General features: G+C 35.9%; 1 protein-coding gene across 5 annotated transcripts in view; it reads left to right on the forward strand.

Moving 5' to 3' along the window:
* The window catches only part of Tomosyn (syntaxin-binding protein tomosyn), an 86037-nt gene that overhangs the window by 42316 nt on the left and 21377 nt on the right, over nucleotides 1–22344 (forward strand). For all 5 annotated transcript variants that reach the window (XM_069053761.1, XM_069053763.1, XM_069053762.1 and 2 more), the window contains exon 2: nucleotides 11012–11109. In XM_069053761.1, coding sequence (XP_068909862.1) covers nucleotides 11012–11109 — 98 coding nt within the window. The remainder of the gene's footprint in view (nucleotides 1–11011; nucleotides 11110–22344) is intronic.

The raw sequence follows: 22344 nt of genomic DNA on the forward strand, positions 1-22344 counted from the left end.
TTGAATTTCATGACTGTAATAACTATAGAGAGAAATTTATATGTATGGGGCAGTAATTCTTTTAAGAATAAAAACGACACGTATATTTAAAATATGACCAGTTTGTAAGTGAGGTGAACATATATTTTTTAATTTCTGTTTTGGAATTATATGTGAGACAAAAAATGTTTCCCCTCGAACTGCTGAATAAATTATTCAAGGAACATTCAGCGTTCTGGCAACCTTGCCAACTCCTCAAATGGTCGGAAGCTAATATTAAGATTCTTTTGGAACACAAAAAACTGACGTCATTTACAAATGAAGGTTGTGCTACAACAATTAACACGCTACAGAACTAATTATATTTACACTTTGTGCAACCGACTTACTTGTTACTGTTAGTCCAATGTGGCACAATTATCATTAGAAGTTTCTCTGATGTGTTGAACATGGCTATTATTAGATGGAGTTGTGTGCCATTTGCTTCAAATAAATAAATTATTTTTAAAGTGGGTCGGGATAATGAATGAAGGTTTTAAAATTGGCACAATTTTTTCATATTGTTGGATTAAGATAATCGAGGTCAAACAGACACCCAGTTGTAAAAAAAATCGAGACAATTTCCGTTTTTTCCACGACGTATAAGGTACATCTATTAATTTAATTGATGCCGTCTTTTAATCTTAACTGATGGTATAATTTATCACCGAGGGCTAATTGATCACGTTGTTAAATTCTCCCGTTCCAGTATTATCATTTTTCCTATTTTATTTCAGACTTCTTTTCTAATTAAATTTTGAGAGGAAAACTTTCCCGAGTTAGAAATATGACGGCATATTACTCACCTTAATTAAATAATAACGGGCAACCTTACATTTTAATTGCCTATTTTCTCGAGTCACTTTCATTATTTGGGCTTAATCAAGCGTTTTGAATCCCTCGATTTCTCCAAAATGAGCTGTAAGGAAATCTAAATAACAAATTAACAAAAAAGATGGTGCAAGTATAGGGGTATTTTTTTTTTTTTGTAAATTTGTATTTTGATATCTTATTTATGATTATTGATGGCAGACTGTGTGAAATTGGCCCCCATTGACCGAAAATTGTACATATGTATCTAGTTTATACATCCTGTGATTCTGTATTTAATGGAGTGTAGGCAACCAAATATACACTTCGAAAATAATTTTCACGAATTACCTATCGTTCGGTAGTGATTAATCACAATAACGTAGACCGATTCATTTTAATTTTTAATAACGTGATAAAAAATTAAATTTTTTCCCTCGATTAGTTCATCCAAATTTATTAAAACCATCAGTCACACGATTGTGATTCATGCACCGCATTCTCGGCAGTTCCATTATGACATTTTATGCAACTAAATCGTCTTTCCGCGTCCAGTGATCCGACTTGTGCAAGAAATTTATGGATGACAACTGGCAAGTTATGAAAAAGGATCTCATATTGGTTCCATGAGAACTGGAAGGTGAACAGATGAAACCGTATAACGGCCACCAGACCGAGCTATGAAGATAAACGATGCCGGCGGCAGCTCAGCGTGTGTCGTACTGATAGTGTTATCACTAGCTATCATAAGACACACGCGGCTATCGCCGGCTTCTTCCATCCGCGACTTGATTGTATTAACATCGGGCGAAAGGGGTGTGTCGTTTCCGTGGAAGCCATCAATCACCTCTTAAATTAAAATTAATTTTTTTTCTCTTGTAATTTTTTCCGTTGAGCCTCTAACAATTCGACAAGGCATTGATCTGCACAAAAGTATGGAAGAGTCGGTAAAGCATCAATCATGTTTTGAAATACCACACAATTGAACATTTTTGACGATGTTTTCGCTTTATCTAAATAACATCTTTCATATTTTCTGTTTTTATCGGATCTAAACGAGGCGTTTTAATATAGTTTGCGTTCAGGTTTTATCTTTAATTAAAGTCCTTGGGTTTTTATTATCGCGTGATAGGTGGTTCTTTGTATGAGCCACTATCTTGTCCTGTCTTTGAGTGCGACTCTAAATCAAAGTACATTAAAACTGCCGTGAGTTCTAACACTTCTGTAAATAATGTTTGCGGTATTTTCATTCCAAGAAAATCGATGTTTCAAGTCAATTTAGTTCATTTCGTTACATTTTTTAATTATCACCAGATCTTTATACTTTTTTCAGCACACCATGTTTTACACACAGAAAATAAACTTCGTGAAAGTGTTTCACGTTCCATAAAACGTTAATAACATTCTTTTGCGCCACTGCATTCTATTTTTACGTCATTTCTTTGCATGTGATGTAAAAAAAAAAATGATGAACTGGATTTTGTAAATACTGGTTTTGGACGGTTTTTCATTTAACCCAAAGACTATCCGACTAATTCAAATATTTAATGAAAACAAAACTTTGTAGCCCGGCGCATCCACCAAAAGTGAACTTCAGTTTTAAATTAAAATTGTTTCGAATTTAAGAAATAATTATAACTCGAAAGCTTCGAAACTTTATAAAGCAGCAAAAATGATCTGCATTTTAATCATTCGCAATTTCTTTATTGAATTTGAAATGCATACGTTTTAAAATGTCGATCGAAAACAAAGTAAGCAATCGTAAAATTTCTGCAAAAAATAAAATTTATTATTTTATTTTTTGCAGAAATTTTAATGCATATGATTATAATTATTACTACGAACAGTTAAAAGAAATGATCATTTATGAAAGTATGATGTTTTATAAGAATATTGTACACTTGACTAGAGCCAATTATCCCGGTTGTAAACATTACTTTTCGAGAGAAATTATTAGAGATTTCTACGTAATCTTTTACGGGCACAATACACAACGATTAATCTTGTTTTATAGCTTCGTAAATCTTGCTAATAATAAATTGAATCAACAAAATCCGTACCTATAGCTCTTTTGGAAATCCTGATTAAATGTAATCCTGAAATTTTGCCGGGTAAACATTTCTGTTGTGCAAGATACGATAAAAAATGACTTGAAGCAATCGCCCATTCGAGCTTCTATCGTTCGATATATAATACATGGAGTACGATTAATTGCCGAAATTAACCCTAAATTAGCTTGGTAATCAGTTTGATTTATGAATTATTGACATGTGAATTTTATGAGAATGGACAGTAATTTTTTATACGTCTGTATTGTGTTTATCCGGGTGGGTTCTATTAATTAAGCGCGATAAACATCATTAAAAATTGATGCGAGTCAGGTAATGACACAAGATTTGCTGATATATTTTTCAAAGCGTGTGATAATTTATCAGTGGCTATAATTCACTCAGTGGGTCTTTCTTTTGTTATTCACACTCCTCGTCAAAATTATTCATCTATTTGCATGTTATCCTTTCAATTAGCTCGGGTTTCTATCAAATTTGTTTATTTAGGATAAAGTTTCTGATTGATTGGACCCTTTCACGCTGCTTTCTGTCGAAATTCAAGTTAAGTTTGTGTTGTCTAAAAATATAGGTTCATTTAAGCGAAAATTTGCGAAACGTATTTGTTCGGGGTTTTCAGCGTAAATATATGCGAACCAACTGAAATGTGTTTGTTGGATGTACGCCTCGATTATCCAGGCACGTCCAACATAATCGAAACTATTTGTGCATCTGGGTTTTAATGCTGCAACGATTTATTTTTATTGCAGCGAGACCACTAATAATAATTTGTGTTATTTACTGCCCTAAATTTTGAACGAATTACTGCGAATTTATAAATCAAAAGGGAATTTTGATGATTGAATTCAGTCGTAATTTGTGGGGGATTTTTTTTGCTCCGACAGCAATTTACACTCGTACGGCGTACAACAAATTTCAGCTGGGCACAAGCGACCTCATTCGGTTTTGAAATTAAAGTTCCAGTCTGGCCATTCACACAATCCTGCCTCCAACCCAGTCGCACATGGTAGGGATTTCCATTTATACCAACTCCATTCGATTCGGCGATTTGAAACGGTCTCGCAACGAAATTGCTTCGGTTTTTTTTTGTTGTCACCACTTTTTTTTCTTCGCCGAAGACTTCTTGGAAGCTCAAGCGTCGCTTTAAAGCAACTTATCTGACATCGATGACTCTAACGCGCTTTTTAACCTTATTTTCTCTTATTCATATTTTACAGAGAAAGCACATAAAATAAGCAATCAATATATCGCTTCTGGCGTCTTGTTATTTGCGGTTAATCAACTCCAAGAGTGATTCTATTAATTGCAACACTCAACCCTCGCCCTCGAGCGTGTTGCATGTACAATTGTTCTTCGATTCGAGTCATTAATTCGAGCTGTTCGAGTTTGTCTCCGCGAATGCGATTAGGGGTAGTGTTTCGTCGAGGGTGTATCCACCTATTTGATAGTTCAACTTTATTGGTGTATATTCCTGGATATGTAGGTATGTCAGGCCTATCAGGGATATCCCTGGGTGGCGGATGATAGAGTTAACAACATGTTGTGATGATGCCGGGGGATTATTTGCCCTCGGGGATTTTTGGGGTGGGTGGAGAAGTTCGGGGAATGTGTTCAACCCCGTCTCCAGGTAAGCGATTAATTCAATCGTACTTCCACCCATCTAACCACCGTTCGAATTCCTTACGTCGTTAAACACATCCGATGAACACTAAACTGTTAATTTCCTCGTGTTGCGTTGCAACTGCTTAAATAGCACTGTCTGTTGAAAGGATCAGAAGCGTCACCCGTCTTGTTGTACTCACCGTACCATGAATGTCAATATTTACGATTGATCGATAAAGGGGTTTTGTTTGAACTGGAGTCGCAGTGTACGTTTCATATTTGTTGATTTTGATTTCGACGTTAACGGTTGAGCGAATGAGTTTGCATTTAAGTGGATCTTTCAGTTTTGTGACAGTTAGAAAAGTGACTTAAGAAGGACCGGCCGAGAAATTAGGTTTGCACAGGACGACGTGGTACTTTATCACAAATTCATTAGACAAGCTCCAAGCTCCATAAATCCCCGGCTACGAAAAGAGGGTTTATGGGCCTTCCGCTGCTTGTTGAATAGATCAATAAATATCAAAATGTAATTTTGATTGTATCTCCCTGAAAGAATTAACGCGCAATTTGTGGGATGGCGATTGGGAATAGCGCAATTCCGTTAAGAACGTTAATGCCGGGATCGGAACAAAAGGTGAAAATAATGCCGGGGTTTGTAATGAAACAGTTCGTGTTTTCTTATGGAAATTAATTGAATTGTATATTTAATTGTCGCTTGTTCCATTAGTTTTCAAAGTGATGAATTCGTAATCGAGTTTAATAATAAGTCTGTAGAGTTCGCCTTATAAATAGCATGAAACACTTTGCAAATTGTTGCCATGTGTTTTATTTTCCATTGACATTACATCCGCTTCCGTTATTTCCATAAAAACCTATTTTCACCGCTTGTGTTGTAAAAGTGAACAAACGGAACGAATGGCGGATGGGAATAATGTCCCCGTTCAAAACGCACTTTTCTCCTATTTTCTTCCAGAAATAATCTGTTACATTCGCTAAATGTATTAGCGCCATTATATACGAGGTCGTATTTCCATATAGATAACAACACTTCTTTCAGAAACGCTCCCAACTTTTGTCGTTCGGCGAAATTGCACGAGAAGGTATGGATAAATAGTTAGCCTTGATCATATTTAAAACATATAAGCAAGTGCCGTTACCATGCCAATTAAGTATGAACATTGATAAGTGCGTGTGCAAAGTTTGACGTTAAAAGGTCTCGTCATTTTCGAATTATTATTTTTTTTTAACAGCTATGTCGGATGAAAATTGAATTTTGACAAGATCGAGTATGTTTCAGTAATCAAGTAGCAATTTTTGAAGGGGTTAGCTGAGAGAGAAATTTTTTACGACATGTTGATAACATTATAGCATATCAATGTACGCTTCTTATTTTACCATAAAAAATCGAGGTGCGGATTTTGAGGAGTAAAAAACAGTTAAAGATCGATGAATCGTTGTAAAACAACAACGTTAACAGATCCTTGAATGTAGAAATGTAGAAAGAGCGGAAACAAGTTGGTGCGCAACCCAAAAGATTTCGCGTGCAGAAGGTCTGCCGGAAAGGGCATGGCCTTCATTTTCTGGGATAAAGTTGGGGTAATTTTCACTGATTACATGCAGCAAGGAAAATCGATGACGGGAGATTATTACTGTTCTTTTCAAACAAAACTTCAAACCAAAATTGTGGAAACACGTCGTGAAAAAAGTTGCGTTGTTTTTGCAAGACGATGCACCTGCAATAATTTAATGAAATCGGTTTTAAAATTGTTGACCATCCAACATATTCTCCTGACTTGGCCCCTTCGAATTGTTACCTATTTCCAAACTTCGAAAAAGTCCTGAAAGGATGAAGATCTACATCAAAAAAGATGGTGATCGATGCTATAGTTTGTAAGAGCTATGTTTTATGAAAACGATTTTTTTCTAAGGGATTAGACAGAGTTGATGGGTGATTGTATCGCTGTTGAAATTTAAAAATATGCAAAATCAGCATCAGAGTACAATTTTTAACGAAATTACATCAAAATGGAAACAGTTGGGCTGGTGGTGAAGTTTAAAGTCGCCGCGGGACATTCTGAACGTGTGTGGGTACAACAACGAATACCATTAATGTTTAAACACTAGCATCAGACCTTTTTCCAATCTCACGTCACGTTTCAGCGAAACTTTGTTCCTGAAAAAATTGCGAATCGTTTGAGAATGCTTTTCATAAAACCGTACAAAAACATCATTGTATTTTTGTTGTTAGTTTTCAAATAAATAGCGTATCATAAAAAGTTTTCTTCCTAACTTTCGCACTTTGAAAACCGGATTAAATTGTTTCTATCTAATGTCTTATTGTCAGAATGATGATTTCGTGAGCAAAGTGTATTAAGTTTTTTTTACATATAGCAAAGGCAGCAGAGGGATAAGAGAGTTTTATTATAGGAATTCAGTGATTGTGTTGTACGAACACAGCTACAAAAGCTTTCAGTTTCAATTCGAACGACATAAACCGGGAAGGTATATTTTTGTAAAAACACACTAAGTGAAGATAAAGAAAGAAAATTAATTAAATTGCCTTTAAACGAATGAGATTGATATAAAAAGAATGTTTGTCCAACTATACGCGAAACCAGCACTTCGCGTACTTAAAACAGGCCGCGAAATCCAATTTCGCGGCCGTTGCTTTTAACGACGGCCGTTAAAGTAAACGTCATTTTAATATTTGATACAAATCAGAATTTCCATGTAAGACTGGCGTTTAGATTTTTCGGATATGAAATGAGAAATCCCAGAATCGGCGACAATTATTTTTCTCTCGGTACGTTAAAGAATGATTTCGCGGCCTTGATACACAAATAACTATAGTCAAGGCGTAAAAAAATTGACACTTTTGGGCTCTTTTGTCTTTGAAGTTTTCAAACGAGCCGAATTGGCTGCTAATGTTAAGGTCTTTCTCTTGTTAGTGTGGGTGGCAAAAACCTACGCACTACTTGTAGTTATTATTTATTAAGGTAAGCGTACATATTTTATATATCATTTTATATCTATTGTTGCCATTGTGGGCGAGATCCCTTTAAGCGAGTATGGTATGAATGTTTAGTGGCAACCTGGTCACATTGTTGGTCAAACACAAACAAACGACGATGGAAAATAAGACGTAAACGGACTGTTAAGGGTGAAAACCAACCCTCACCTCGAGTGACGTCTGAAACACACGGGCGGAAATCAGCTGCAAGAGATACCCCTTTATGCACAAAACAACAGATTTTCCACCTTTTGTTCCAACATAATCTGTTGTTTCTTCTGTCACATGTGTGCCAGCATTCCGTAATTCGATTAAGTTAGTAAAGGAGTCCCGTGTGACGGCATAAATTCATTCTATCGAACAAATCCAGATTACAAAGGACCTTTTTACGAGACGCTTTTAACACGATAATCCCTTAAAATTGCGTCACGAGATTTTTCCGGCTTTGTATAATTAATGTTGACATTCGCACAAAATCCAACGAAATATTTTCATAGAGAAAAAGATGAAATTAGTGCGCGAGTCAGCGTGTCGGGACGTTTTAAATATGGAAATGGATCGGGATGAGTTAGGCGAGGTCCTCTGGCCGTAAAATCCTTAGTGCTTCCGGTTTTTATGGTCGCGTCGGTGTTAAAAAAGGGCCCAATTTACGGTGTATCTAAGTTGGGTAAAAATTTCCCAACACCTGAAAGTCGTCAATAGAGGTGGCTTAATAAAAAGTATGTCGCAGTAAATTGAAAGTTATCGGCTTCGGCCCCGTTGGATTTCTTCGACGAGGCACGCACACCTCTGCATGATGGGCTAATGATTGACGTCAGCTATCCTCGCCACCCCTCACCCTATCGATCGTCCTGGCGGCGTCGTGGTGTTCCAGTCAACAAGTGTGCATGTGTGACCGACGCCGACGACGAGGCTTCCATTAACTTAAACCGAGCTCGCGTCATATTCTCCGGCGACCTCCTCGAAAAACGTATTTCACCCGACGCGAAGACACGACAGGACCGCTCAAATAAATAACAAAGAGACGGGACACGGTTATTGTAAATCTGCACGGGGAGCGGGTTGAGGATGGTCGTGTTCTCCAAGAACGGTAGACGTGATAATAATTCATGTCCGTATTTTCGGGGACGAAATTCCCAGTTGAGTCGGAACGTTTCGCTATAAAATTCATGAAGTTACGTGGAAGGAGGAGGTTCAATGAAAAGATAGTAAACATGGAAGGACACATTATTCCCTGAGTAATGGCAAAAATTTCAACTATCTTTCTGTAACGTTGTTTGGAGTTTTTTTGTGTTGAAACTAAAGGAAGGAGGTCGGTGTCTATGTTGAATATTTTAGGAAATTTCTCACAAATTTTCGGAATTCCTCTCGTCTTATAAGAACTTTAATTAATTATGTGTTGCTGTGAAAATGCGAGACGAACTGAAATATTTAGGTACATCATCACGTTCTTATCCACCAAGAGCTATTTTTACGACGCCTTTGCCCTCGGAAGATGGTGAAGGTGCTACAAACTACATTTTTAAACGCACACATTATGAAACCAAGATTATACACGTCCTAGAGTCTATTTTGTTAAAAGTTTCTCCTAAAAAATATCAGAGTATCATAAATATTATGTAACTTTTAAAATTTGGTTTTCGCTTGAATTCATTTTTTACAAAGTAATAACTATCTTTCTTATTATGTATGAAATTCTTTAATGCGACATATTTGTGTAAAATTTTGGCAGAAAACACTAATTATTCTCCTCTCCACCTAATTATGTCGTCAAAGTTTTTTGACATCAAAGTTCTCGAAAGTGATTATAAGAAAAATTCTGGTTCGTGAAGTTTTTAATTTTACAAACTCAATCTGTGTTGAACTATATCATTTAATAAGTTTATACATTTTAATAACTTTCTTTTTACTGAAGATATTTTCTCGGACTTGTCCTTTTTATGATTCTTTCATGAATAAAAGTCCGCCTTTGAGATACCGTAATTTCAGTAATTAATTTTTCGTTGAGAAGTTTTCACCATTCAAGATAATTTCAACCTTGTGACGGATTTTGCAGCATGGATACGCCTCGATTCTCGATTATTTATTACCTAGTTTAATTAAAATATGTATATTTTTTCATTTAATAGAAATGAATAGAAATTCTTGGATAATAGAAATGAATGATTTTTTTTTTATTTACCGTTTGCATTCGCCCGAGTAATTCGTTTTTTTTTTCAACGCAAGTAAATAATGGACGAGGTTTTTAATTATTCTCTTTTTCCGGAGGGTGACAGCGGAGATTTTTTCTTGGACGAGGTAAATCGCACACCACGAACACAATAAAATTTAAATGCTGCGGTTTCTAACCGAACTGGGTCAGTCATTATTTCCGAAGCCTAAAGAAACATATTGTGAATATTTGAACGCGTGATGAAGTTTCGACAGATATGTATAACGTATAACTAAAAACGAATGTATCGATTTGACAACCACAAATAGTATTTTTGGTGACAGCATGATACATCCTAAGACAAAAATTGTTCTGAAGGGCAAAGAACATTTTTTATTAATGTGAAAGCACGATATACTACAATGGGTTAGGCGTAAGCTATTCTGTCCTTCAGAATAGCCATTTTTTAAATTGAACACGCACATAATGTAATGCATAATTCTTAAACTTTCTTCATAAAAGCATTCATTTACACAGCAACTTTTTAAAAGGTTTCAGTTGTTAAAATATTTTTGGGTGTTACGTGCTAGCAAGATGACGGAAAACATTTTTTTCTGTTTTTTTATGAAAGAAATTCCTGTAATATGAATCAAACTAAGTTACAACGTTGCCATTTTTAATGCTACGTCTTAAACACTGATAAAATTATTAAATTTATTCGCATAGCAGTCATAGTTTTTCTTGTGGTTTTATTCAGTCGTATAATCATCATATTAAAATTCAACAAAGGGGACATAATGACAATAAATGAATGTTATGTAACATGTTATAGGTTTTACTAGAGCACTTTTCATTTTGTCAAAGAATGACAGTAACACACAAAAATGTATTGACCGCGACTGTACAATATTGAAGTGCGTGTAACGGGTGTTCAAATGAAAAGTTCATCAAGTTGGCTATGACTTTTTGATGAAAGAAGATAGAGTGAAAAAGGGATGATGCCTTTTTTGACAGATGTCAGTTGTCTTTTGCGAGTGTAACGGCTTTTTTGGGTTGTTCGTTTTCTGTGGAATTATAACAAATCAACTGCTTTCATAAGTAAAGAAAACTGACTTTCGTCAAATTAAGAGATTTTGTATTCAGTGTTACCAAACATGGAGCCAGAGACATGTCCTGCTCTAATTATTATTAATCTTTTTGATAACCTAAAAATGTCATTGATCTTCTGAGACATATTTCACAATGTTGAAGGCTCGATATTTACTGCATTTTGTTTTTCACTTTTTATTATAGTATTTTTTTATTTCTATGTAACAGAACGAATTGTGATTTATGTAAAATAATTTGTTGCAGACGTTCCGCCATGGCTTCCCTTTCCAACCAACAGCAATGGCATTCGACCCTGTACAGCGATTACTAGCCATCGGTTCGAAATGTGGTTCCCTCAGGATGTATCCTTTTTCATTAGCTTTCCAAATACATATTCGCATAGCTTGCTGCACGACTGCATTAATTGAAGAATGAAGGTCAGTGCTTGCAAATATTTTACATTTATCAACGTACCAGGTCGGTTAGTAATTATCGGTAATTGATTGTATACGGTCTCAATTTAATTTATGTTGTAGTAATCGAATAATCTTCCATCACTTGTCACAGACAAATAATTATTATCTGTGTTAAATGTTGACGTTCATTACATTCCATCTGATGACGAGCAGAACCCTTGATGTTCGTTCGCTAAATATTATTCTTGCTGCTTGAGTGAACGTATCAACAAACTCCACATGCACGGAGTATTTTTCTATTCATGTCGAAATGTCATTTCGCATATAATAGCTCTATTATTGATTTTTTTATGAATAGATAACGAGTTGAAGGCACAAACCCCGTCCACACACCAAACTTTTAATGAATATCGGTTGGAAATGTCTCCATGCATTCAATACGACTAATCTAGCAATATCGATTCCAATTGTTCTTCAGTTTTGCCGATTTTTACTCGCCAACAGCGATCAGCTGTCAAAAGCGTCGACCTTCGAAAACTGAGAAGTGAAGAGATTGCCCTCGATAGGATTTTTTCCATCGAATCAATTTCTCCTAGCCTCAAATATTTATTTACCACTTGAATATGTCAACTTTTTCTTTTATCTCTCTCGAAACAGAGTCCACGAGCTCAAAGCCTCAGGTCCGAGGATGAAATCGAAAATAGAAGGGTGTAGAGATAATAGGTCCAAAGGAAGTATGTATAGATAGTGGAAAAATCTCCGACATTTAATAAACTTGATTCAACCATATGGCGACCTATTTCACTCCCCCGGTAAAGTAAAAACTTTATTCGTATTTCATTGTAAAGGTTGGGGGCAATAAACTTAATGAAAAAGTATGACTGGAGGGAACGGGAAAATTTAGTAAGTACATCTGCATAAAATCAGCGGAGCTTGTAGCCATGAAATGGTAGGAGCGTCATTTATTTTTTATTTTGAACCGAGGATTTTTGTTTGGACTGTGATTAATCCATACATTAACTGTTGTTTTCGATTTACGAATGATAAAACTAAATGGATTTGCATTTGGAAAATTCATCGGTTTTTTTTTTGCTGACAGTTTCTCCATTCTGAATGGAACATACTGTTTTAATATATTCACACACACGACCTGGCGTCGAATGGGAAAATGTCCCTTGTGGAAGAGGTTCGTGTTAAAATTGTATACGTCCAAATTAATAATGCGACAGCTTAAAAGCTCAACTCTACACTTTCTGCACTTAAATAAATTGACAGGCGGTTTACATGTTTACGCATTATTTGCGTGCGGAGTGAATAAAAGAAAAGTGAACAATTCGTTTTTTTTACAATAACCCAAACCCTTGATTGGAGAGATACGAAACGTTATCGACATATTGTCCGTTGTGGAATTTATTACGCAAAAATAATAAAAACTGAGATTCAAGCGGGCAGGATAAATTACAAAATGGATTTAGAAAAACAGAAACTTTACATAGAGAGAAGTAATGTGTTTGTCTAGCGGATTTATTTATTTGTTTTGACGAGCATTTGTGCTTTGCCGTATCTCTGTAATTTTTTTATTTCGAGTGTTCGTAATTAGTTTCAGTAGGTGTATTAATGTGCTTTTATCTGTGTGTCGTGAAATATTTCCTTTGACGAAAGCTCTCTCGTAAAGAGCAGAATTTACGTGAAAGTTTGGTAGTTTGGAGTATTTTGTTGACATGTTAAAAAGAACAAGAAAAGCTCTGAATACGTTATGAGCTTTTAATTAAGGGAACACGGCGACCGATATAACAACAATATCCTGTCAAACTGTCGGTTTTAATTGAACGCTTTAAATCAGAAATGAATTCGTGTTTGCTGAACGCGGCACATAGCAAGCTCACGAAATCGAATATTTAATTGATACCAAATGTACCGGTATTTCCACTAATTAGAAAGCTGGAACAATGGCCTAAAAAACGACAGCAACACATGTCGAGATTTGCGTCGAGAATATGAAACACAAAGCACGTGTGAAACAAAACAAAATTCAAGGTATGCCAGCTCTCGACGTAACTTGAATTGTTACAAATATCGATTCCGTGGTTCGTTCTCATCAACTTCAGACAAAATGGCACGCGATCCGAATAGAATTTTGGAGAAAATGGAGTCATTACAATAAAATGAAATCTAAATAACAAATAGCTTTTTTAATAGCTACGCAGAAAAATAACAGTTCAAAGCTCAGTTATGAATTATTTCTTCTTTGTATTGTGTATTTTTGTACTCGATTTAACTTGAATTGTACAAAGAAGGTTTAATAAAAATTACTCATTTTGTTAATGTTTTTCATTATGACGTTTCAAAAGAATTCAACGTTGCTGGCATTTATAAAAGTCGAAATTTATTGCGTGCGTTCTTTATGCTCTCCATCAACCCCAGCTATCAAATCAGTTGTAATTTCACATCAAACATAAAATTTTCTGTTATCGGATGACCACATAATTTCATTCGTTCCAGTTTATCACGTGGAACATACTGTCGAAGTTTAACACAGATTGGTCAGATGTGAAGTTTATGTGTTAATAAAGCCCATAAATTACGCCAAGAGTTTGAAATTTATGTGTTTCAATATGCCTACAACAATAATCTTGGACGACCATAAATACTGATACACATAACTTCATCAGAAGAACCGCGATAATTTTTATAAGCAATTTTAACGCCCATCACGTGTTACTTCCACCACCAAAGACGTAATAATGAAAACGGATGTGTTCAGAAACGGAAGAAAATTGAAAAAAGTCCGATTAATCACAATCTCAGATTGCATGATTTCCATTCAGAGAAAGAGAGCATTTCTTTCTTCATCAATCATTTTAATCACGAGTTTATTCGTGGCGATTTTTAAACCCGCCCTTTGGTATTAACTTTTTACCAAGTCGTGTGTCTGTGACACTCAGATTATTAAAACTTTTAAATTTGCAACAGAACGCGTCTCATTTGAGTTTCATATAGCTGCACTGGCACAAAATTTCGATAATAATAACGTACTATTTGGAAAAGTTTCCGGTTGTAGATTAAAGTCGGCTTCGGATTTTATGTTGTCTGTTCTGAAATTTTCATAAAAGTTTTAATCTCGCCGACAACTGTTGCAGCAAAGGTTCGGGGTTCAGTTTATTTGAGACCCCGAAGGTGCAACAGAGTAGAATTAACGGACCTTCGAAATACAGTTCTAAACGAATGAATTCAATACTTCCACTCACGTATGGCATCTGTTTTGAGTCACACGTCCCACTTAAAATCAGGAATGTCGCAACAAGAATGGTAAAAAATTCAAACCTTTGTAAAGTCGAATTCGATGTAAACAGGAAACAAGAGAAAGGGAGCGAGTCTATCAGTTCGAACTCAACTTGCAAAATAGATTTGCGTTCAGACGTTCGGTGCTAATTTTTCACATTTACGCCAATAGGATCCGGGGAACGAAGTTTCATCTCTATTGTGCAGTGGAGGATGTTGAATTTTGTTAAAGTTTGTAGGAGTTTAAAATTTTATGTTGAAATAACACGTATGCCTGATTGGTTGCGACGTCATTATTATGAAGTCTTTCTCACCACAAAGGAAAAAGTTTAGAACAAGATTTCCAATAATTCCGAAAAGCTTTTTAACTTCTTTCTTGGAAACAATAAACAGTGTAAAAATGGTTGCAGGGTATGGATCTATTGATTTATTGAATTTTGATTAGGAACAACAAATTCGTTAATAAAAAATAACCCTTGTTCTCTTAAGGGCACTTTTAATTGGTTAAACTCTTCGGGGATCAATAGAATCGCTCTTAATATCATCATTGAGTGTTCGATTTTTTTTAAACATGTTGGTGAGTCTTTGTGACGAAAAATGCTATAGTTGAAATTAATGAAAAAGTTAACTGTAACTACAGGGTTATTCTAAATGATTGTAGTCGAAGTAGGCGTGAAAACTGAATGTAAAATTTATGGTTGCCGCTCCACATAAAAAAATCATCAAAATGATGTGTTTTTTGGGTGCAAAACAACTCAATATGTTTAAAATTGATTGTAGAACAACTCGATATTTCTGGATTCAATCGTTAATTTAACAAAAATAAATAAAATCCTCATCACCGCACTTTTCACCTAAAAAATGACAGCGACAGCGACACAACTGACAGTTCACATGAAAGCGGCAAAAACGTAATAACATGGACATGGCCTACTTCGACTACAATCATTTAGAATAACCCTGTAGTTTTTATACGTTCCCAAAAGCTTGTAAAAATCAGCAGTGAGTAAGGGTGGTAGGTAACAAGTAAGTTTTATAGGCATCATTGAATCTTATATGACCGATTTTCTTCTTCAATAACCTTACCTTTTCGCCTTTTCTGTCCGAAACCAAGATGTCCCAAACAGGAAAAATAAAACCAAAGAATAACAACGAAAAGAAAACAATAGGAATTACAAACAGAAAAATCAATTATGGAATCAGTGATGCACATAATGCACAAATTTCGCAAGGAATTTCTAATTAATAATTTGGGGATGTTATATTTTCTGTTATAATATAGGGTATTTCACGAGGGATAATGAGCCCGACGGAATTGAAAATGCAACCCACAATACATTTGCAAAGTACGTGGATAGTTGGCAGTGCAGTTTTGTAAATCTTGACATAAACGTCAAATGAAATTGTGATAAAACGAAGAGTTTTTGAGAAAATGTTTATTGTTTGCAAAAGTGCGCAACAGGAGAAGAAGTTTTATTCTCCATAAATCAGGATCATGTCTGTTTTCTCATCGTTCCAATACATTTTAATCGTCGTATTTTAACTTTTTCTTAAACGTCAGTTGTGTCAAATAAAATTATTGGAAACAAATCCATCATGGATTCATAATTTTATTTTAAAACAATACGATATTTAAAATAGCCACGTTAACTTTGGGCATGTATTGTGGGTTGCATTTTCAATTCCACGGGGCTCGTCAAATACTCCGTATAACATGTGATCAAGTACCATTTTTTTTTTTATTATTCAACCTCGAATTCGTTTCTTTTGATTAATCTATTTTGTTTATTTTTAATGTTTGACGTCAAAATTAATTTCTTTCAACGATCTCTTTTTCTTTGAGGTTCGGCGGAACATAAATTATACCTTTCGGAGAATCCAAAATCGAGCGAAATTTAAAAAAAAACGTAGAAATCCCCATTGTTTTCAGTTTGAGAGTTGTTACCCAAAGAAGAAAAGAAAATCTTCTAAACTACTCTTAATTCAGTGACTTATTTCAAAGATGAAAACAAAAATGATAATTCAAAAACAAAACTCAATTTCAAACGTTTCAGTTTCTCTATAAACTGCGGTCGTGAATAACTTCAGCGACTTTGTCCTTTTCCGTCAGAAACTTCGGAATGTTTCGATGTTCGACTTTAGTATCACCCGTTTTGTCCTTTAAAAGTTTTATAAAGCAAGCGATTTAAATTCAAGTTGACAGACAAGGTTATAAATATCTTGGCAGTTTAACTGCACAACATGAAATCTTTCTATTTTTCGTGATTAAGTAATATACGTAGGACAGAAAGAGAGAAAAATGATATTTTCAAATTCAAAAGAAGATTTTTCTGTGAAGCTGTACTTTTGATGCCGACAAAATTTAGAAATTGGAGATTTTTCAGTTGGCACAGGAGTAGCTGTATAAACAGTCGTAATTGGCGGTTAAGTCGGCGCATGAGATCCTGCTTAATCCTCTTTGATCCTGCGAATCTCTGTGATCTCGTCCAATAAAATCCTTACGTGATAATGCGGTTAATTGTGGCATGCAGGATTTAAGGCGAGCCGAACAGTTAGTTTGCATTTTGCAAAATCCTTCATTATTTAAATCCGGCCATATCTGATATGACCCTTCCGGTGTTAGACTGCAGACCTCACTTTCGCCCCGGAAATAACGTTGAAGCGGTTTTACGAGTTTTAGTTTAATATTTTAAACGTCTCCCTCTTTTTCGTCGGAATACCTCAACTTCCCCACTAAACCCGGCCGAAGTTCATGATGAGGCACTTTGCGGGAAAGAATTTCTGATACGGTTTCGAAAAAGTGAATTAGAGTCTGGAATGCAGGAATAAATGTGGTTACGACGCGGAAAATTTTATCGCAACGATGCGGTTCAGGGTTTGTTCAACCTGTTAAACAGACTGACGGTGTGGAGTGTGGAAATTACACGAGCAAAGTTGCAACGTGTGTCTTTGATACCAATGTAAATATCGCGCTGCTCCAAACACATTAACGGAAACGACATCTGCTTGTTCCCATCTTTAACACCCTGGCTGTTTCCATCGATTTGCTGTTACCGTTAACCTCCATTTAAGGGGGAAATTAGAAGGAGTTCCTCTCCCAGGATCCCGGTAATAGATATGCATCGTCTGTCACCGATGGTCGCCAGTTCGGGGGAGCACCGAACGATATTGCCTTAACGGTTTATTTTTCCCATCGAACTCCGACTTTGCATGCGTCGAGAGTTTTATACCAGGCCATCAAAAGAACAAACAGCGTTTCGTTTCTGTCACTGCGACTCCAAATTGGTCTCGAAGTCTCGAAGTGACGGGGTTAAAAGAACAGATCGACGAGAGCGAGGGTCTTGTTATTAGTTTGATTAGGGTGGACATTAGCTAATAGTGCTGTTTCACTACCTCGACCAATTTCGTCGCCTCGCATAAAAGCGACACTCCAATAGTGTCAATATTTAGAGGCGAGATTTAATCTGGCTGCATATAAATTGGTCGTTTCATGAATCAAGACCCGAACCGAACTTTCAATATCTTACCCAATATCTTTTAAATTAGATTTCAATAATTTCCCCTGAACGATCTACAAAGAGAGATTGCCTCGGGTCGGACACTTTTTGTGTGTCGAATCGATCTAAAATTTTAACTCTTTTGGCAGTTCTGAACGCAGTGTATTGTAAGAAGTCTGTGCAGCGCTTTGCGCATTTCAGGATGAATTCCCGACTGATTTCGAGCACAACACTGGATTTATAAAGATGTGAAAATCCATTTCCGATACGGATCGGGTACGGTCGACAAAGCATCTTTCAGAATAGTCAGTTTCTATGATGCTTAAAATCCCGACAGGCCTCGTCATGCAGCATCCTCCGGTTGCACGAGGATCTCATTACGTTTCTCTCACTCGTCCTTTTTCCCCATTGACCTGTCTTTGATAAACTGGAAAATAGAGATTTCGTCTTTGATATAGCTGAATGTGTTCGAATTGCGTGTTGTAAAATCACACAAGGAGCTGAATTGAGTGAAATTCTTGCGTTTAACTGAATTAATCGGAAGAGTTTCACCTGGTCAGAACAAACCCATAAAGTTACGGTTATCATCATTCACAAATATTAGTTTTCGAGGAATATCGTTCATGCGGAATGTGTATTCTGGAAAAGCTCCGTGCCTGAGAAATATCAGATGCAAATGATGTTTGCCCAACAAACAATAAAACTTTATATTCGGCGTGACAATCGGGAAAAGTTTAACGAAAATCTCCCAAGAAAAATGTTACGATTAGGCATTTGGCAACGTTTTACTACAGAATGTTTAATAGTCGTCGTTTGTTTACGTGCATGCATCTGTTCGTTCCAGACATGTGACATACATAAAGCTAACTTCAAGTTCTATGCCTGCTACTAATGGCACTTGTAGACAGTTTCTGTTGTAGATTTATATGCCACATGCTGCACAATTAAAAGTCGAGTAGTACGCTTGCTGGCTGCCTCAATAATGGTTACACATTAAATCAAGCTAAGACACAAGTTTAATCTTGCACGGCATAATATTCAATATTGATTTATTATTAGACTTAGCGTTGATACAATTTCTTTGTGAAGCATTAGAAACACCCAATTGCATTTGTATATTTTGGAAATGGCATCGGTATCAACCGGAACTGTGTACCATTGTATCGAAAACTTGATTAATAATCAGACCCCTGTTGGGCTGCATAAGCTATTTTAATGAATTGGTGAGTGGAATAATTGGGGCTAGTTTGCTTTATTCCATGTACTCAAAGGATTTGAATATGCGTAATAATCAGATAAATTTCAATCAGCGGCATCAGAGTGATTCGTATTATTGCTTTGTGTAGACGAGTTTAGTTTACAAATTCCATAATGGAATAAACAATTATGCGTACACTGTAGGAAATGTTTACTGGAACTTGCAACTTCCGAGTATTAGTGAAAATTGAACCGCGTTATTAAGTAATTTTGTTCCGTATTGTTACAAATTTGTGATGAATTTGAATGGCTCAGCTGTTGCGAAAATACAAAGTTTTTTGGCCACTTCTGCACATGACATTATTTGTACCTGTTAGATGAAGACAAAATAAAACACAAATATACGTTTACATGTAACATGCAATCACGCGAGCCTCAATTCACAGATTTATAAACTCTATAAATAAAACATAAATTTTATTAATTTTTCCGCTTCCATTATTACACTCTCGAAGAAAGTGTAATAAATGTAAGAAATTTCTATTTACAAAACGCGCAATTTACATAAAGCTCGAAGAAACACTAAACCACATTTGACAAGTTTTTGGCAGAATTAGAGCGAATGCTCTAATAATTAATAAACTTCTAAAGACTGACAGATTCAGCTCTACAAAATCATATCGGACTGGCTGTTCAGAGATTGGAGGACTAATTTCAGATCTCTCTTTTTTGCGCCATTAAAGACAGTTGCCGGCTTCGGGGATTTATTTCGTCTTTTGCAGGACGTGTCGGTGGCTTTTATTATATTTGACAGTTAGAGAGGACGTGCACAGGATTCGTGTAATTTACCACAAGAGCGCGCGTCTCGCTGACGGCAACCCGGTCTCTGATTTATTGTTGGTCCGGAGCGAGGAGCATCACTAAAATATGAGATGATGCAGATGCATTCAACAATGTCTTGATTAATTCGGTGGCAAATTCAGCACGAAATACAGAAGTGGGTCGAAGATGTACCTCCGACTTCATTATGCCGCACCCGTTCATGCAAATAACGAGAATTGTTTTTTCCATTGCTGATAAATTTCATTTGTGGCAAGGGCCGTAGAGGTAATTGGCTTTTACCTTAATTAAACCGAAAGAGAAGAACGAGCGCATTCGTAAGGTTGATTGTTTATAATTATTTCGTTTTGGTCGAGGACGAGGATTTGAAGGAGTAACAGGTGTTAATAACACGTTCGCGTCTGCACGAAAAATGCGACATGATTATGTTAAAAAATGAATAAATAACGACGTAGCAATATGGTTCGGATGACTTTGGGGGATGTTATGTTAATTAACATGATCAAAGAGTAACGCTGGTCTCTGAATGATGTAATTTAATATGATCACTCTGCCTTTATTTTTTATTTTATGACGTACAATCGAATTACATTGAAATTGTGTCGGCACAAAGCTTTGTCAATAATTGTCAGGCATAATCACATTAAGTTCGTTTCTAATTAACTAGCTGCTGGTGATGAGGTATTATGTTTCGACACTTGAATACCCTACGATGCGGTGTATGGTTTGACCCAGACACCTTTCATCAATATTTGAGTTGTAATGTTAAAAATTAACGTTCACGCCTAAATTATGGATTCAGTAGAAGTAGGATCTCGGATGTGCGACCGCAAAATGTTCGCAAATGTAAATAAATTCAGATTTCAGGGTTGAATTATTTACGAATTCCATTTTATTTGATTCCTTGATGATAAATAAGAACTAAGTTTCCAGATCGGAAGTTTAGATTCTCCTCCATTAAGAATTAAGACTAACGAAATTACAAAAAGTAAATGTAGCAAAGTTTAGAAACTTAGAGAGATGTGGATCAAACATCAATCTTATTTTTATCTCGATACTTTTTATAGCAATTCATCATAAAGAATTCCAACTTTTTCCCTGGTAATAATCTTTTTTTCAGCTTGTCCGGCATTATTTGATGACAAGATTAAATTGTGAAATAAATCACGTCTTTTGATTTAATCGTCTAATAGTAGTAAAAATAAAACTACGTAATCTACCATGGCAAAATTGAAAGCTGAACTAGTAGTATCACTGTCGTGTCATTAGCTTGAAAATTTTCCAGGCCATTACAAGGTTTTAAGTTACAAACAAAAATTGTTATTGCGTTCCATTATTGTTATTGCTGTTGATATGAGGGGTGTTGATGAGTTGGCGGTAGTTGGTGAACAATACCTACCAAAATTACCTTTACTTGCCCTGGATCAAAAGCAGGACTCATAAAAACTCTCGGCCTCGACGCTTTTGACGTAAAACAAACCGTTCCTCCTTAATTGGTAACCAAATGTAATGAAACTTTGTCACCCCAAATTCCTGCTCCTTTGTACGTGTAAACAGCTCATCTCAACAAAAACACGTCAGCGAGCTTAAGATGTTTTTATACCCAATTTCTCATTTAGCAAATGTCCTTTGACAAATAACAGCACTTCTTTGAAAAAAGTAAAGTTTTTTTGAAGATTTGTAGTTCATAGTTGAGGGATTTTCTTTTTTCGTCGAGAACACATTTTTCCTCCGGTGTCATCGGAGAAGGCGCCGACTGGAGGTAGGAAACATTTCCATTTTACAGTTCGATAACAGTAGACAAGGGATTTAAAGTCGCATTTAGCCATTACGTGGCACCCTTATCACTCCGACACATGGCATGATGACCTTTCGACTTACCCTCCAACAAATCGGGAATTTCGCCATCCCTGAGGATATAGATTATGCTAATTTTCGACATGTAGCGAGAATCGTCGGGGATTTGAGGGGTATGCAACCAGAAATTTTAGTATCCTCGGATGAATTTTCAACGGTCAAATAATTTTAATCAACGCATACTTAAAATATCCCAATTTATTAAAACGGGTAGGTGTAATAAATTTCCAAAAGCCTCTAATACTATATAATATAAACATTACTGGTGCGCAACCAGGGGTTTAATACCGCGAGCCTCAGAGACAAATTTGCACAACTCTCGTGATTAAAACCGGGAAATGAAAATTATGGAAAGTACTGAAATAACCGATGCATAATAATTCGTCGATCCCTTTTTAGCTTTTTACGGTTGGTGATCTTTGACATTTCGTTGGCCGCGTCAACAACATCTTCAGAATAACTGAAAAGTGTTTTCTCCGTTTCTAATGAAATTTTTTATTTACAACAG

The sequence above is a fragment of the Tenebrio molitor genome, chromosome 7, assembly GCF_963966145.1.
Source record: "Tenebrio molitor chromosome 7, icTenMoli1.1, whole genome shotgun sequence".
NCBI classification, from domain to species: domain Eukaryota; kingdom Metazoa; phylum Arthropoda; class Insecta; order Coleoptera; family Tenebrionidae; genus Tenebrio; species Tenebrio molitor.